This window comes from Mesoplodon mirus (genome assembly GCF_964341445.2).
Source record: "Mesoplodon mirus genome assembly, chromosome: 6".
NCBI classification, from domain to species: Eukaryota; Metazoa; Chordata; class Mammalia; order Artiodactyla; family Ziphiidae; genus Mesoplodon; species Mesoplodon mirus.
Window position 1 is genome coordinate 101,635,351 of NC_138982.1, and position 18,433 is coordinate 101,653,783.

At 34.5% G+C, this 18,433-nt stretch overlaps 1 protein-coding gene across 3 annotated transcripts in view; it reads right to left on the reverse strand.

Moving 5' to 3' along the window:
- Positions 1 to 691: 691 nt before the first annotated feature.
- Positions 692 to 18,433, reverse strand: part of ARL6 (ARF like GTPase 6) — a 54,740-nt gene continuing 36,998 nt past the window's right edge. Inside the window, exons 6-9 of one of the 3 annotated variants that reach the window (XR_014294467.1) lie at positions 13,676 to 13,805; positions 9,918 to 9,973; positions 3,039 to 4,684; positions 692 to 830 (exon numbers count right to left, since the gene is read on the reverse strand). Coding sequence is in view for 2 of the 3 variants with exons in the window: in XM_082626089.1 (XP_082482215.1) it covers positions 4,659 to 4,684; positions 9,918 to 9,973; positions 13,676 to 13,805 (212 nt within the window). In the remaining variant the exon portion in view is untranslated. Of the gene's footprint in view, positions 831 to 2,259; positions 4,685 to 9,917; positions 9,974 to 13,675; positions 13,806 to 18,433 lie in introns of those variants that run through there. The other 2 variants (XM_082626089.1, XM_082626088.1) reach the window with 2 other exon arrangements.

The following is an 18,433-nucleotide window of genomic DNA, read 5'->3' on the forward strand; positions in this document are numbered from 1 at the left end:
ACTAATAATCCAGCAACTAAAAAATGCAGTAAAAACTATATCAAGTAGATAATAAAGTTTCCAGAAATGGCAAGAACTGACGTATCACATTTAAGAGCATCACAAAAACAAACAAAATAAAAAACCCTACAACACAGAAAGAATAACGTATCTGTAAGATATATCTATAAGCCTTCCCAAGAAATCCCTGGGGAAACAGTTAGTGATCACTAAAATGAGTGAAGTGAGACCTTCCTATGACCTTAGGATGGTGCATTCTGATATACACACACACGCACACACTGAGCCTAAGAAAATAGAGCTTAATGTGAAATTGGCTTTAACTCCAACAGTAATGATTACTCTCAATTAGGGGAAATGTAAACCTATCTCAGTAATATTTTACTGTAACATTATAACATTTCATTAAATAATTGGAAGAGTTTATAAAGTTTTCCAAAGAGAATGAGACACACAGACACACAGACACACATACTGATTTCTGGGCCTAGGCCTTTATGGATATACGCTATTCCAATAGTCAAATGGCAAAAATTTAGAACACTGAGGCAAAGCCATAAAATATTTGCAATTAAGAAAATATTTTTAGCTATAGTTGTTACTTGGGGTCACAACTTAAAATGCATATTCACAAATTGGATTATTAATGTGCCTACATTTTACCACGTTTCAAGACTGTCAACACTAATTATCAGTTAACTCAAAATATTGGTAAAAGTCACTGAGAAATCTGGAAGACCACGCCAGATGCTTGGGGATAATCTGTGTGTGATTAAACTTTGAAACATTAACATGTCTGATGTTTCAGAATCAGCCCCATCTGTTGCCACCTATTCAAAGAAAAGGAAGAAAAAAGACATCAGAGGGCCAAGACATCAATATAACTGGGGGGGAAAAAGGATTTCAATGAGCATTACTTTTCAGCTATTTGCATCTGATTTTTCATCTTTAATATAATTATTTAAGAAAGAAGTAATTTCAAATTGTTCTATTCCATTTTAGAATGCTCTTTATTTAGCTTTTCAAGAAACCTTGTAGAGGTTAAGAACACAAATTCTGGAGCCAGATAGTCTAGACTCAAAATCTGGGGTCTTCTGTTTATTTCCAATGGGACCGTAGGCAAGTTACTTAACCTCCTTTGCCTCACTTTCATCATCTACAATAGGGGTCGGCAAAGTTTTTATGTAAAGCCCCAGACAGTAAATAATTTCATGCTCTGTGGGCCACATACTCTATCTGTTGCCTTTTTTTTTTTTAATAACGCTTTAAAAATGTAAAACCATTATTAGCTCAAGGGCCGTACAAAGACAGATTAGTAGTTTGCTGACCCGTGACCTACATAATAGAGATAATAGCGCCTACCTCATAGAGTTGTTATGATGGCTTTTTTTTGAATTTTATCTATTTTTTTATACAGCAGGTTCTTATTAGTTATCCATTTTATACATATTATGTTATGATGATTAAATGAAGTAATATACATATATAAAATGCTTAGAAAGTACCTGGCACATAGTAAAAACCACAAAAACGTTTATTATTACTACTATATTTCTAACCAAATTTTATTTTCAAAGTACCTCCTATTCATCTATGACTTCTAGCACTACTTGGTGACTTGAAATTTGGTGAAGAATTAAATTTGTCCTTTTTGGTTTATTCTAAATCACCAGAGAAAAGCTTAATACTATATATTCATGAAGCTGCCAAGTGTGGCAAACCCCAGAAGGAGCATCCTTAATGAGAAAGATTCACAATAAAAATGTAATAAATAAGTTACTTGAAACATTTAATTAAACACAATAACCATTTCTCAGTCAAAGTATTTCCTTCCAGTCACAGAAACGAACAAACCTATTTTAACATCCATTTAAGTGAGCATTTAATATTGGTTTTATTTATTTTTTTAACTAAGAAGCAAGAAGGAAAAATCAGAAAGCAAATCAGTTAAAATGCTACAGTATTTTAATGTACCAGAGCTACATGCAGGATGTATTTGCCTTAAGTTTTCTCTCGAGTAACTACATATATTTATGGAAATCACAATACGGTGGGAAAAAAATAACTTAAGTAATCAGAAGGCAATTCATAATTTTTAGCAGACAACCTATAAATGAAAAATATATACAACTCAGCTCTTTTGTGATTTATAAGGCACAGGCTGAATAGGGCCACATAATAAATATTTAAATGCGAAACATACAATAGGCTAACTTTTGAACATTTTATGAGGTGTCACATTGAAATGTGGAGCTTAATGAATTAAACTTTGTTAACACAGTGATGTCTAAACATAAAAAAACGCTTGAGCTTTAATGCAATAAATTTTAATTGCATAATATGTTAAATACAAATGCAATAACCTCAGTGTATACACACATGGCGTGCTGTGACCACTGTAGCCCAACTTGCTTCTACATAATCTTTACAAGAAAATGTAGAGTACGAATGGATGTTTATAGACTATAAACTAGATCTGGAGATCATGAAAACAAAGGAAGCATTTAGTACTCTCTTCTACATATTTGCATAGGTATAAATTACTGTAGTTTGTGGAATACTAATTTAGAATCAACAAATCAACATAATTTCAAGAATTATTTTTATCATAGTCATTCCTGCCCAGAGTTTAAATTTTGAAGTGTTAATAGGCTTAAAACAAGCAAAAAGAAAAAAACAGTAGTCCCTCGTCCCTGACTTCCAGCACCCCAATCCTGTCTCCCACCCCAGTGAGAGATTTTTCCCATCCTTTTAGCTATTCTTAGGGCAGATATCTCTATATTTCTAAAATCAGTAATACTCTTAGCTCTTGAATCATCCATTTTAAACAGATTGTTTGGTTCTGAATGCCAGCACCACCATTTACTAGCTCTGTGACCATAAACAACCATTTTTAGGCCTCAGTTTCCTTGTCTATAAAACAAACAATAGAATCTACTACATAAGACTATTATGAGGATTATATGATGCAAAATCCCATACATGTAATAATATCTTGCTCAAAATACAGTGATAGCTTTTATTATTGTTATTGTTACCCTATGGTAGATGAGGATTTGAATTCTCTTAAAACACCCCTTTCTCCATCCTCCTAAAATAGTTATAGCATATTAAGTTTTTTTTGTTGAATTACAGTATTTTCATCTTCATGTCTTTTTTATATTTGAGGCAGCTCTAGATTAATGAGACTCACTTTGTATCTTCATCAAAACAATTTATGAGAGGCTGGCAAGCTAGCTAAAATGCTGGATCACTGGAATATTCTGGATAACTTTCAATGTGCTAAATTCGAAATCACTGGGATTTCTGGACTAAGAGAAACTGAATTATAGAACTTTTACTGAAGTTTTAAAATTATTTTATTCAAATCTCTGTGAAACATACCACTACTGTAGTTATCATAATACGTCTTTATTACTCACTTACCTTTTGTCTTCTGTTTTTATCATTTTCACAGCTAAGGATATTTATGATGTTACACATTGTATATTACAGTTTTTCTCTATATGTAATATTTTTCAGGATTTACACCATTGCTCTATCCACTGTTTCCCAGTGATTAATTAAAAATGAAAGCTTCTATTTAGAGTTTACAATTATAAGCAGTCTCTAAGTTGTGAGAAGTAACACAATTTGCATATAGTAGATGCCAGAAATATGTTTAAAATTCTAAAAAACATTTTTGTAGCAGTTTATGCTCAGGAAAAACACAGTTGGTGAGTCACAGTCTATTTTAACAAAGTACTGCTGTAAACTGGAGACATTTTAAAGGAAGAATAAATCAGTTGTAATAATTATGAAGAATCACATTAATTCACTTTTATACCTCTTAATCTTAAAATGCAATATTTTCAGTCAGCCAATGAAATAAAATTAGATACTCTGTATGAAAAGATTCTCAAATTCTCCCTCATTAAATTTTAAGTTCTCTGAGGATAAGGAATACGTTTTGTTTACCTTGTATCACCATTGCCTAGGACAATGCCAAACTAGTATAGGTACAGAGATGTTTCATTTATTTATTCAGTGTTTTTTTCACTGAATAAATAAATTCAGCTTAACTTGGTCTCAGGTAATTTACAAATGTTTGACAGTAAAACACCAAACACCATATTAACACAGCATTATTCTTTTCAGCATATAAAGCACACTAGTTTGTATATTACATTTTATGTTTTATTGATGGTGACATATAGCAAAACTTTAATATATATTAATTACCCATGGTCCCTTATAAATATTTAAAAGTTCTTTTTCACAAGCATAATCATACTACAAAGTCATATCATAAGCTAAGTTTTTAGAAGACAATTAAAAAAATAAAATGCATTAAAGATATCATAAATCAAGATGAGATACTGAGATAACTCTGACTTTACACATTCTAATTACAATCAAATGTAGATCTTTCAAGAAGTTGATAATTCTGGGGAGGGAGCCCTTCAGGAAACATTTAGTTTTTATATAATTAATGGCCAGATTAGCATAGCTGAAGTCTTATGTTCTTAAAAACCTCATTCAGAGTCCATAAATGCAAGTAGAAGATTATCAAGTATTCTTAGATATAAAAACAACTTTCAAAAAATTTAAAGTATTCAGTTTGCCTTAATATATATTCCTTGAATTGAAAATTGTTGAGATTTCCGAATACTATCTTTTCATGTCTTCACAGCCTGGATCTGATCTGATAATAAAAACCAAATAAAAAATTATCAGTCTCTACAGGGCAAAACCCATTCTCTAAAGTAATCCAAGACACATCCATAAGAACATGGTAGAAACCTATGTGTACGCTTTTTTCTTTCTTTTTTTTTTCTTTTTCTCTTTTTTTTTCGGTACGCGGGCCTCTCACCGCTGTGGCCTCTCCCGTTGCGGAGCACAGGCTCCGGACGCGCCGGCTCAGCGGCCATGGCTCACGGGCCCAGCCACTCCGCGGCATGTGGGATCTTCCTGGACCAGGGCATGAGCCCGTGTCCCCTGCATCGGCAGGCAGACTCCCAACCACTGCGCCACCAGGGAAGCCCCGTTTTTTTCTTTTTAAAAGCACAATTCACACTATAGTTTGTATTTTTGTCATTTTACATGCACCTAATTAAAATCAACTAGTTCTACGAGGCTTGTATTAAAAAAAAGCAGTCCCTTGCCTCATCCCCTCTTTCTACTTTCGCAGGCAACTACTTTCAACTCCCTTTTAGGTTATTACCTGTGTATCTCTAAATAATATGCTTTTATTATTACTTCTTGAAATATCAGTTCCTTCAATGTAATAAGGGACTTCGGTTCTCACACACTTGTACACTGTTCTTCTGCCACGCTCATCATGTGACCAATACTCCCATTTTCCTAACACGGTGATGTAGTCATCAATAGGATGACTATGTGAATGCTATTCACAGCTGAAATGAGTGATATACGCCAGTTACTTTTCCTTTCTTCTACTACATTTTGTTTTCCCTGCAGTTATTAACTATTCTTCATCCCCAACCCTGCCTTAGCTTTTTTTTTTTAATGTACTTAACATTAATTCAATCCCACTACTCTCACCCTGTTTCAAACTTTACTATTATGAAGCATAATACACAGTTGATCAATTTCACTTTCTTGAAGAACTCTCCCTTAGTCTTGTGCAAAACTATTTAATCTGAACCAGTTGTTCTCCATGTTTGCCCAGTTATTTTCATATGAGATCTTTCATTATCACTCTAGGATCTCCACTATCATCCTAGGGATTCCCTCCCAACTCTCTTGTGCAGATTTTCCTATTTCCCTTATTTTTTCTTGTTGGTTTATTCTTTTGTTTTTGATCAGTACACCTCAGTGGCTACCTTAGTAAATGGTATAGAGAGTGAACTCTTGAGACTTTACATGGCTGAAGATGTCTTAATTATACAGTTATAATACACTGATACTGCCGGCAAATATTTTCTCCTTAGATTCTTCCAGGCATTGCTTCCAAGTGTTGCTGGTGAGAAGTCTGTTGCTACTTTGTTTCCTTATCCTCTAGATGAAACCTTTTATTTTATTCTCAGGAAACTTGTAGAATCTTCCACTGTCTTCCAGTGTCGATTTTAATAATGATGCACCTTGGTGTGGGAATATTTTCATCCACTGCACTGGGCTCTCAAGGGGCCTTGCAACTAAAAACTCATCATTTAGTTCTGGAAAATACTGTTTGATGATTTATTTGATGACTTTCTCCCCTCTATTTTCGCTGTTCTCTCTTTTAGAACTTATTAGGTTATTAAGCCTCCTAAAATGACTCCTTACTTTACCTTTTCTTTCCATTCTTTGTCTTTTTTGCACCTTCTGAGTGTCTCTTTTTTATCTTCTTTTTATTGAGTTTTCCATTTCTACTATTCTATTATTATTTTCCAAGCACTCATTTTTTTTGTTCTTTGTTCTTTTTCAAGTAGTATTCCTGTCCTATTCATGAAAGTAATACATTCTCTCTTATCTCTTTGAAGCTACTCTAATAGTTTTTTGAAATGTTCTCCCTAAACAGTCTTCGTCTAATCTGCTTTTTTGGTTTATGTTCCATAATTCTAATGTTTTGATCTTCAAATACTTGGTGATCTTTTGCTATCTTCTCATATGTATGGGTGAACACTATAAAGCTGATTGGAATTTTGTTACATGTGTGAGGCTTGTCCAAAGTGATCTTCAGTCTAGTGTATCTAGCTAAGCCATTTCCTTGAGAATTTCTGATGTTAATGTTTAGGTCTTTTCTCTTAGTCTGGTCTGACTCCTCAAAGTTGACTTGCTATCTCCTACCTATTGCCAGTGTCTTCTAGGAGAAATAGGAGAAGGCAGAAGACGGTTATAACCTTCAGTAAGAAACTTTCAGTTACTCCTCATTTTCAGTTCAGCATGCCAACATACAGTTGTGCTTGGTGTTCTCCAATCCAGGGATACTATTTGACTCTCTGCAAAGAAAGAAACTTCAATCTTCTTTAGGGGCAAGGATGTAAAACTGTCTTCTCCTTTCTGTTTCACCTCATCCTTATTTCCAATTTCCATCAATTTCTGAGCCTTTGAGGGGATCTGCAACGTAAATTAGGATGTTTTCCAGCTTTCTCCAGTGCTAGCTTAGAATTCCGCTTTCTCAGGTCTGTTAAGTTATTCAACATTCATTAGATATTTGGCTTCCAAAATTTGGTTGCCATTTTTGTCGCTCCCATTCTTTTTGGGTTAAATGGCTTTAAACAGAAGTCTCTTTACTGTTAGTGAGATCTGAAGAGGGGATGAAACTAAGTGTGTGTTCAACCCTCGGTCTTTCATTGGAATATTCATATGCATAGTTTATAAAATTCTTATATTAAAACCTAGAAGCATTATTAACTTTTCACATACAGATAAAGTGATACAATGAATAAGTTTCATTAGTCACGTGAGAGGATTTCTTTTTATAAATATCTCTCTTTACCTCTGCAATGGTTTCTGTATATTCTATGGTGGTTTTAAAAAATATTTCATGGTCTACTCATGGGTTCTTGTCTTTGGGCTGTAGTGCATAGGTAATTATTGAGAATCCTTCCAAAAGAGAATGGAATCATGGCACAAAATGTGTCATTTAATGTTTTACCCCCAATTTTTCAACCGTAAACTTAAAATAATAAGATTAAATTGGTCCAAAATGAACCAGAGGACTTCTGGTTTATCATGCTAGGAAATTTCAGAATTTTGCAAGGAAAATGAAGAGATATAAGTTCAGAACATCTTTCACAGATTTACAGAAAAACTTTTGGTTAAAAAGTTAACAGTTATAGGCACAGACTAGTCTCCTATATTTACGGCTACCTATTTTGCAATATAGGTTTTCCCCTCTTTTCAAATCCAGTGAGACAGTTAGGAGCATTAAAAACGTAAACTATTTACTGTTACATAGAAATTATGAACGAAGGATCTCCTACTCAAAACCAAACTGATATACTTTTAAATCTACATACTAAGTTTCCTCCTCTACTAAATAGAGAAGTTAGGTAAAAGGGTAAATTTAACATTTTTTGAGTGCTTTCTTATGGTAGGCACTTTAACACATACAGTATTTCATTTAATCTGTATGGCAATTTTTGAAATTTTATTTTTTAATTTTACAGATGAAGAAAATTATTTTTATAAGATAGAGACATCAGTTAATAATTAATAAGTAGTGGAATAAATCTGCTAGACTTGAAAGCCCAAGTGCTTTTTACTACTATTCCATGCTGCCCACATAAAATGGGGATACTACTACTTACTTTGCAGAGAATTGTTGTAAAGGTTACATAAAATAATATGGTAACACAAGGGCACAAAAATTTTTCCAATAAAGTATCCTTCTTACAAAGACTTGGGAGGTAAGATGCAAAGATAATGGATCAGAAAAGTCAAAGACACAAAAATTAGGTAAGACCAGAGTTGGCAAGTGGCACTGTGATGTTGGATCGTTACTGACACCTAGTGGCCTCATTGTTACAGACAAAATAACCACCCCCACCCCCCAAAAAACAGAGAGATCTACAATTTAAAATCCAGATGACCATCAACCTATTTTCAGTAAGTTACTGTGCTTTGAATTACTATATTATGAGCAATTGTGGTGTCTCCATCCATGCTATATCTCCACTGTGAACAATAATAAGCACTTGTAAAATAAGAAGGCTGAAAATATGCTTCTAGTGTCTTCTCTGTAATGTTCCTCTGTAACCTATTTGTTTTATGTGGGAATCAGTCCCAGAGTGGTCACTTTGACCACTTCTTTGCACAGTCTAGGAAATGAAGTTGGTGTGTTCACAAAAAAATCCCACTAGCTCTTCTGAGAACTACTAGAGGTTCTCAGTTAAGTTTCACTTAATTGTAAAATATAACTAGAAGGTTCTTTGCAGTTTAATGGTAAATGTCATGATGACAACACAAAAGAGAAAAAAAGACAATGGTCTGTGCAGTTACCTAAAACACCCCATTTTACTAATAACACATAGAAATATTTATCAGATGTACATTTAGTACTTTGAACCAAAGAAATACTAAGTCTCTTTATGTATGGACAAGCAGGCTACTCTTAGATCCACTATGACATACAGAAGAGAAAAAAAAAAACCCACAAATAACTGGAATTAAAAGGGTTGTGTAGAAGAAATTAAATTTATAGCCACAAGACTACAGCTAGATTTTATAACCTCTTGTTATTTCACCCTTGTTCAGGGCAGGGAGATTCCTAATAGAAATCATCCTCAATTGTCTTGCTCAAAAATGGAAATTTTTTGGCCTGACCTTCAAGGGTCATGTTATAAGAAGGATCTATAGAACTTGGTTTCATTCACATGCACATTTTGTTGCTCTCTGTGGGTCACTGTGCTTCAATCCATTCCTGTGTCTAGTAGACAATGTAACCTTAGGAAAAATGATGTATCTTAATTTATGATAGCTATTGTGATGAATAACAAATAGAACAGTGATTACAAAACATTAATAGAATACCAGCATATATAATACTAAATATGGATATTAAAAGTTGTAAAAACACGCCATGAATAAATGGAGCTACATATGGTGTATAGCATGATTCTTGAATGATACATGCCATGAAGATTTATTTTTAGTTATTGACAGTAAGGTCTAAAGTTTGTCCCAAACTTCAAATGTGCTTCTGTTACTAGATCTGACAGAAATTTGTTGCCATAAATTAAAATTATTTTCTAGAGATGTCATGCATGTTGATATAAGAACTTTATTTAAATAAATCCTTACAAAAATGTAATTGAAGTAAATGGAGCAAAGTATTGGATACTTACTGTATTGTTTTTTCTGATAGCAGAAATAAATGGAAACAAGAGGAAGAAAGGCAGTGATATAATAAAAATAAAATGTAAAGAAGGAAAGAAAACGTGAATGGAAGGGAAATAAAGGCTGAAGATGCACAGTATTTTGTGATGTACCTTGAAGCCAGTCTACACCTTCTTGCAATCCTTCTCCTTTTATGGCATCACTAGCACTGCAATAAAATCCGTAAAAAAAAATCCATTTCATTACATCATAAAACTACAAGAATAAATAATTACAATTTTGCCATATAGCAAATTAATATATTCTACTAACATATCTGAGCAAAACTGGCTAAGCACTGAAACTGAATATATATAGGATATAAAAGTCTAAGTGTTCAGGAGCAAGACATGAGAAAATTATTCATAATTTATATGGACATTTGGAAAAGTATATCACTAAAAAGTTACTAGTCTAGGAATATTACTCAGACTGGCATTAATGAAACATACACTTTGAGTTATTGTTCCAGTAGCGGAAACGCGTTATAGAATACACAACCCTACCAGCCCCAATGATTCAACAGCATTTATTTATTAGAAATGCTATACTTCGGTTGTAATTTAGCCATAGGATGGAGTGACTTTATTTGACATGAAGTTTGATATCTAAAAGGCATAAACCTGTAATTGTAACTTTGGTAAACTGGTAGAATAAAAAAATTCCAGGAGATTTCAACCATAGTTGTTTATTTATTGGCTTCAAAAACCTGGATAGGTTGTTTAACTCTTCTGCCTTCAGTTTCTGCCTCTGTAAACTGGGGGAATATCACCATTGGCCTCAGGTGATTATTGTAAGAATTAAATATTTGAGATATGGATATAAAACACTGAACACAGGATCTTTTAATTGTCTTTCCATTCTTGAGAGTAAACCTAAATCCTTACTGTGACATTATTTTATTAATAATAAAAACTTATATAAACTAAAATAATAAAATGCAGAAGATTTTTAGGGTATCAAATAATCCTTTTCAAAGACTCAGACTAATAGCTTCTCATAACATGTTACTGATATAGTTATTTCCTTTCAAAATATAATCGTATAATAACAATTAGTATACGTAATTAGATTTTCTGAATGATTAGGGTTCCTTTTAGTGTGCTGAAGCATGATTTTTAAATGTACTCAATTACCTTAAAGATGTTAATTGGATTCTAATCAAAACAGAAATTACTTCCAAGGAATTACTTGCTAGACTAAGAATATGACTTATCATAGAATTATTTTAAAATAGGAAGACAAACAGCATAAGATACACAGTTATTCAAAGCAAACTATGGATTACCTATATTAATGGCAAAACATCAGTAACTGAAATACTTATATCAAGTAAGATCAATGTATTCATTTTATCACAAACTTCTAGTCCCAAACAAGAGTACAGTACCATGAAGAAATCCTTCCCCTTTGGTGGAGGTGTCACTACCCTACTAAAAACCCTGCATCTTTTCCTAATAATTCCTAAATATTTAAATTTTACCTTTCCTTTCAAATAAATCGTTAAGACTTGTAATTGGAATAAAAGCCAAAGTCTTTACCATTTCCTACAAGGCCCTATGTGACATGGCCCCTGGTTATTTCTCAGTGGCCTCATCTACAATTTCCCCCTAGATCTCTCTGTCCCAGCCAGCATGGACTTCTTGCTGTTCCTAGAAAACACCGGGCACATTCTCGTCCAAGAGCCTTTTCACTTGCTGGCCTCTCTCTCTGGAAAGTTATTCCTCTAAACCTTTGTGTGAACTGCTCCCTGACTTCAATTAGATCTCAGAGAGGGACCACATCCATTATTCTTTCTCTTACTATTCTACTTCATTTTTTTTCATCCTCCCAACTGACATTTTATACATCCATTTACCTGTTTTATTATCTGTCTCCCTCACAAGATAGTAAAAAAGCAAATACGTACATATATCACACCAGGGACTTAGTCAAAGAACACACTGGAAGAACAATAACACAATCAGACCTGAAAATCAGAGTTGACTATATGTTTAGTACACTGGTCAAAAATAAACCAAAAATTTTTCCTTTAATTTTCCAGACTATATTTCTCTATGAGCTCTTCTTTACTGACCAAATTTACTTGTACCTAAGACAAGAGAGATGCAATATTTTATCTCTGCATCACTGAGTGCTACTTTCTTTCTCTAAAATTAATGGATAAGTGTATTTTTAATTTCATACATGCTTTAAAAACACTGCAAAAGATAAAAACAAACTTAACAAGTGAAACACTAATTGAAACTTAGTGAGATGTCCAGTTTGAATTAAGGAGAAGTCAAAATTTTAGATAAATTCAAAAGAAAAACTTGGTATTCTTCTATAAGTTGTGTAATATAGAAACTGGCAATGTTATAAGTCCATATCCTTTTAGCATCAGGTATTACTTTTTTCTCTCACTAAATAATATTCAGATGTCACAATAAATCTGTTAAAATTCAATTACTAATTATTTTAAGTAGAAAGAGATTTTTCCATTTGTAAAATTAATTTCTACTTCGAAATTAAGAGGACTGCATCTTTTACTAATTAGTCCCATGTTTTGAATGTTGTACTTTCTATCAAAGCAATCACAACACTTAATGCAAAAATTAAAAATTATTCTACTTCAGATGTTATCAATTTAAGTATGATATACAAAAATACAAAGGTTCTATCTCAAGATATTTCTCTACCCCAAGTCCCTCCTTTCTTCACCAACCAAATACCACAAAACCTCAAATTCCAACTCAAGAATCATTTAGTAAACACTGACTTTTCCTCTGATTTCCAAAGTAAGGAGGGTTTTACTTGAGATATGAAGCCTGGGTACAGAAAAGCCTCAAGGGCTTTCTCAAGCTCTTCTCTTTTCAGCACCAAGGTTAGCTCTTAAAGTTCTTCTCTGAGCTCTACCACTTCCTTGTTTTGTGTTCAGCCTTTCTCTATAGATATCTTCTTATAAAAAGGGGAAAAATGGCAAGAGAAGGATATCTTCCAGCACGGAGAGGTAAGCAGGTGGAAAGAAGGAAGGTTAATTTAACATAAGGTAGTGGTAGGCTTTAAAATACTAATATATAACTTCTGGTTATCCTTGTTAGAATATTTTGGTAGAAAGGCACACTGGAGTTAAATATATTAGTAAGAAACTGCTTTCCAAATAAACAATGTATAATAATTTCAGACACTAATTATTTAAGAGTTCAACCTTATTAGTATGTCCAAATAAGATTAATTTTTGCATTTCTATTTATTCATATCAACAAATACTTATTGTGTATCTACTAAGTAGCAGGTACCATTACTATTCTGGGGGTTACAGAGTAAACAAAATCAATGAAATCCCAGCTCTCATGGTACTAATGCACAAGTGTAGGAAGACAGACTATAAAACAAAAAAGAAAAGAAGAAGGGGTCACATGGCAATACAAAAGTAAAGCAAAGTAAGGAGAAAACAAGAGATGGGGGTAAGGTATAGTGATGTTTCAGAGTTATTAAGAGAGGTTTCTTTCCTGAAGGAAGCGCAATGACAAGCAGGAAAATTATTTTAAAGAATGATTCCGACAAAGGGAGTAACAAGTACAAACACCTTGAGGTGGGACTGTGGTTGGCTGATTCAATGTGCAGAAGGAAATCAGTGTGGCTGAACTTGGGTGAGTAAGTGGGTTGTTTAAGTTGTGCTTTTAAAGAGTTGTTTTTATTTGTCTATCCCTGAAAAGATTTGAAAAGGTTTTAACAGTAATATATTAATGAATGCCTGCAAGCCACGATTCTATAAAACAAAATCTTTACCTTACATCCTACCATTTATACAGTGAGCTTGGAAAAAAACCTTAAAGTTTGGAGATTTTTTTTCAGAATGATAAAATGAAAAGTAAATATAAAACTTTACCAAATATGCCATGGTTTATCTTTGATGTTCTCTAAACACAGCAATTGAGACACTTTTACAGATGTCACTGCATCTCTAAGATCCATTTTGTTCGCAAAGAATAAAATTGGTATCCGGCGGTGCTTAATATCTAAAAGAGAAAATAAGACTATCATCACATTTCCAGCTTTTTGGGTTACTTTCTCCCAAATCCTTAAAACTGTAATCCACTGAAATTGTTTTCCAATCACTTCTTCCCATATCACACATACATAAACATTTAAAGACATATACTGTGAAGCATGTATTTGAGTGACAGGAGAATTTTAAAAATACCTCTTCCTAAGATTATCTGCCCTCTGGTTGCAACTGTAAACTAAAGATGGATGAGGTGGGATGGGGGGCTCATTAAAGAGTTACTGAACAGCACCTAGAAAAGGGTCAAACATTTTGGGTTTCATTTTTACTGTCAACAAAAAAAGAGGTCAACTTCAAACAGAAGTAGGAGTATAAAATGGATCCTGGTTTTATATTTTAGTTGCAGCATTATAAGTAACCTAGATACTTTAACAAGATGTTTTTACCTTGTTACAATTTTGGGAGCATTTTTTTTTTACTTTTGAATATATAATACATATAAATAGTTCAAAATTCAGAAGAGACAAAATTGTATGCAGCAAAAGAACCTCCTCCCTCCCACCTTTGTCCTAGTCCATACACCTGTCCTCCTTAGAAGAGGCAACCCATATCATCATCTGTTTCTTGGCACCTTGGCATCTTTTTATGAATATTTTACATATTTGAAAACGATTATTATATATTATTCTTACAGCAGACTATTCTCATTATTTTACACCTTTTGCTTTTCACTTAATTTCATAGCTTGGAGATTGTCCCATATCAGTACATACAGAGCAGTTTCATCATTATTTTAACAGTTGTGAATGTCCTGTCTTTCAGTACTATGTACCATAATTTATGTTTCAGTACTACGTACCATAATTTATGTATCTAGTACCCAACTGAGATATATTTGTGTTATTGCCAATATTTACAACTATAAGCAATGTTATAATGAATAAACTTGTACATACAAAAATGTGTACAGGGGCCAGAACATCTATAGGATAAATTTGAGAAGTGGAGTTGCTGGGTCAAAGGAAATGTAAATTTCTAATTTAAAAATTCTCCCATAGTTTCTTCCACTGCTGTAACAGTGTAATTTTTATATTTAAATATTTAGTCCAGCTGGAATTTATCCTGGAGCAGAGAATTTCAGAGTAGATAAAAAAGTAAGATATGAAGTTTACAAGAAGCACACTTTGAACTTAAGGACACAAACAAGTTGAAAGTAAAATTTAGGCATGCAAAACGTATTATGCATATGCTTAAGTGTAAGAAAGCTGGCATGGCTACATCAACATCAGACAAAGTAGTATTCAAGACAAAGGGTATTAGCAAAGAAAAAGAAAGGCATTTAAAAATTATAAAAAGGTGAATCAATCAAGAAAACAAAACAATTTTAAGTGTGTATCTAATAGACAAGCTTCCAAATACATAAAGCAAAATTTGAGAGTATTAAAGGGAAAATCAAATAAATTCACAATCATAGTGGACACTTCAACACCCCTCTTTTAGAAATTGATAGACAAGTAGACAAAAAAAAAATCAGTAAGATTGTGGGAGATGTGTGATTGTTTTCCACAGGACTGAGTGAGGAAGCAAATTTGGGTGGTGTCTGTGGGAAGAAAAGGCTCCCTGTCCACACCCCCTGACATCTGATGCCTGGCTGTGCTGCTGCTTGTCCCAGATGATTATCTTAAACCGCAGCACGGAGCCTTCATTTCCCGGACTGTCCCCAGGCAGTTTATTCTCTACTCTCTCAGGTGCAAAATGGAGTTCACTTCCTCTCATGGGCACACCAAAATCACAACTGTTTTCAGAACAGCCATCAATGAAAAAGACCAGAACATATCAGAAAGGATATTCTACAACTAAATATATAAAGAAGGAATCACAATGCGATGGGTAGGAGGAGTGGAGTAGAGATATAGTCAAATCCCATACCCCTGGGTAGGCGAGCCACAAATGAGTGAATAATTATAACTGCAGAGGTTCTCCCAAAGGAGGGACAGATCTGAGCCCCATGCTAGGCACCTGAGCCCAGGGGTCCTGCACTGGGAAGACGAATCCCCAGAGCATTTGTCTTTGAAGGCTAGCAGGGCTCACTTTTGGGAGACCCAGAGAACTGGGGGAAATAGAGACTTCACTCTTAAAGGGTGCACACAAACTCTCATGGGCTTCAGGACTCTGGGCAGAAGCAGTAATTTGATAGGAACCTGGGTCAGATCTACTTGCTGATCTTGGAGAGGTAAAGCTCACCCTGGGGACAAAGACACTGGAGGCAGCCATTTTGGGGAACTCGTTGTACCATGTGGACACTGGTGCCAGTAAGCTCATTTTGGAATCCTTCTCTAGCTTATCCCAGCCTTGCCCTGGCCAGACCCTGCTCTGGGACTGGCTGGGTCCTGGCCCTGCCCACTAGTGGGTGAACACAAGCTTCAAGACATCCTAGGCCCCATACCCAACTGTGTCAGGAACCAGCCCCACCCACCAGCGATTCAATACCTGCTCTGGGACCCCTGGGCCCTGCAACCAGAACCCAGGACTTGGCTCTGCCTGCCAGTAGGTCAGCACTAGCTCCAGGACGTGGCTTCAGCCACCAGTAGGCAGGCAACAGCCCCACGATTTCCTGGACGCTGACTCTGCCCACCAGTAAACCAGCTGTAGCCCTAGGGCCTCTTGAGTTTATGCAGTCAGCTACCTCGAGAACTGATCCTGCCAACCAGTGGCCATCAGCCTTCACACAAAGCAGGACCTGGCAACCAATGAACCAGGAGCCAACCAGGCCTACCAAGCTACTCGTTAGCCCAACACAACAGAAGGACCCATACAGCCTCATAGAGGGTAACCCCTAGAGCATATAGCTCTGGTGACAAGAGAGGAGTGTACTGTTGAGACACATAAGACATCTCTTACAAAAGGCCACTTCTTCAAGGTTGGTGAATATAACCAACCTATCAGATACATAAAAATAAAAACAGAAAGTTAGGGAAAATGAAGTGACAGAACAACATGTTCCAAACAAAAGAACAAAATAAAACTCCAAAAGAAGAACTAAGTGAAGTGGAGCAAGGAAGTCTACTTGAGAAGGAGCTTAGAGTAGTGATCATAAAGATGATCAAAGAACTCAGGAGAAGAATGGATGCACAGAGAGAGAAATTAGAAGTTTTTAACGAAGAGTTAGAAAATATAAAGAACAACCAGAGATGAAGAGTACTATAACTGAAATGAAAAATACACTAGAAGGAATCAACGGTAGACTAAATGATACAGAGGAACAGATCAGCGACCTGGAAGATAGAGTAGTGGAAACCACTGATGTGGAACAGAAAAAAGAAAACAGAATGAAAAAAACATGAGAACAGTTTAAGAGACCTCTGTGACAACATCAAGCACAATAATATTTGCATTATGGGGGTACCAGAAAAAGAAGAGATAGAGAAAAGGCCTCAGAACATATATGAAGGCATAATAGCTGAAAAACTTCCCTAACCTGGGAAAGGAAACAGACATCCAAGTCCAGGAAATACAAAGTTCCATACATGACTAACTCAAAGAGGAGCACACCAAGACATTGTAATTAAAATGGCAAAAATTAAAGATAAAGAGAGAATATTAAAAGCAGCAAGAGAAAAGCAATGAGTAACATAGAGCAGAAGTCCCATAGGGCTATCAGCTGACTTTTCAGCAGAAACTCTGAACGCTAGAAAGGAGTGGCAGGATATATTTAAAGTGATAAAGTGAAAGACCTACAACCAAGAATATTCCACCTTGTAAAGTTCTCATTCAGAACTGATGGAGAGATCAAAAGGTTCACAAACAAGCAAACGTTAAAAGAGTTCAGCACCACCAAAACAGCTTTACAAGAAATATTAAAGGAACGTCCCTAAGCGAAAAAGAAAAAGACACAATGAGAAAGGTGAAAAGCATGAACGGAAAAAGCTCATCAGTAAAGGCAAATAAATGTGTAGCAAAGATAAGAAACCATCTATGCACAAAGGTAGTAGAAAAGGTTAAAAGACAAAAGTAGTAAAATCATCTATATCCTCAATAAGCAGTTAAGGGATACACAAAACAATTAGATGCAAAATATGATATCAACAACAGTAATCATGAGGGGAGGAGAGTACAAATGCAGGCTTGTTAAAATGCATTAGAAAGTAAGATATCAGTAACTTAAAACAAATATACATATATGCATATACATACATACATATATATATACCTCATGATAACCACATGATAACCACAAACCAAAAATCTATAATAGATATACACACTAAATATAACACTAAAGAGGGTCATCAAATCACAAGAGAAGAGAAAAAAGAAGAAACGAACAAAAAAGAGATATGAAAATAACCTAAAACAATGAATAAAATGGCAATAAGAACATATATATATCAATAATTACTTTAAATGCAAATGACTTAAGTGCTCCACTCAAAAGACATAGAATGGCTGAATGGATAAAAAAAGAAGACCTGTACATATGCTGCCTACAAGAGACTTACTTCAGATCTAAAGACACACACAGGCTGAAAGTGAGGGAATGGAAAAAGGTATTCCATACAAAAATAGAAATTAAAAGAAAGCAAGGAAAGCAATATTTATATCAGACAAAATAGACTTCAAAATGAAGACTGTTATAAGAAG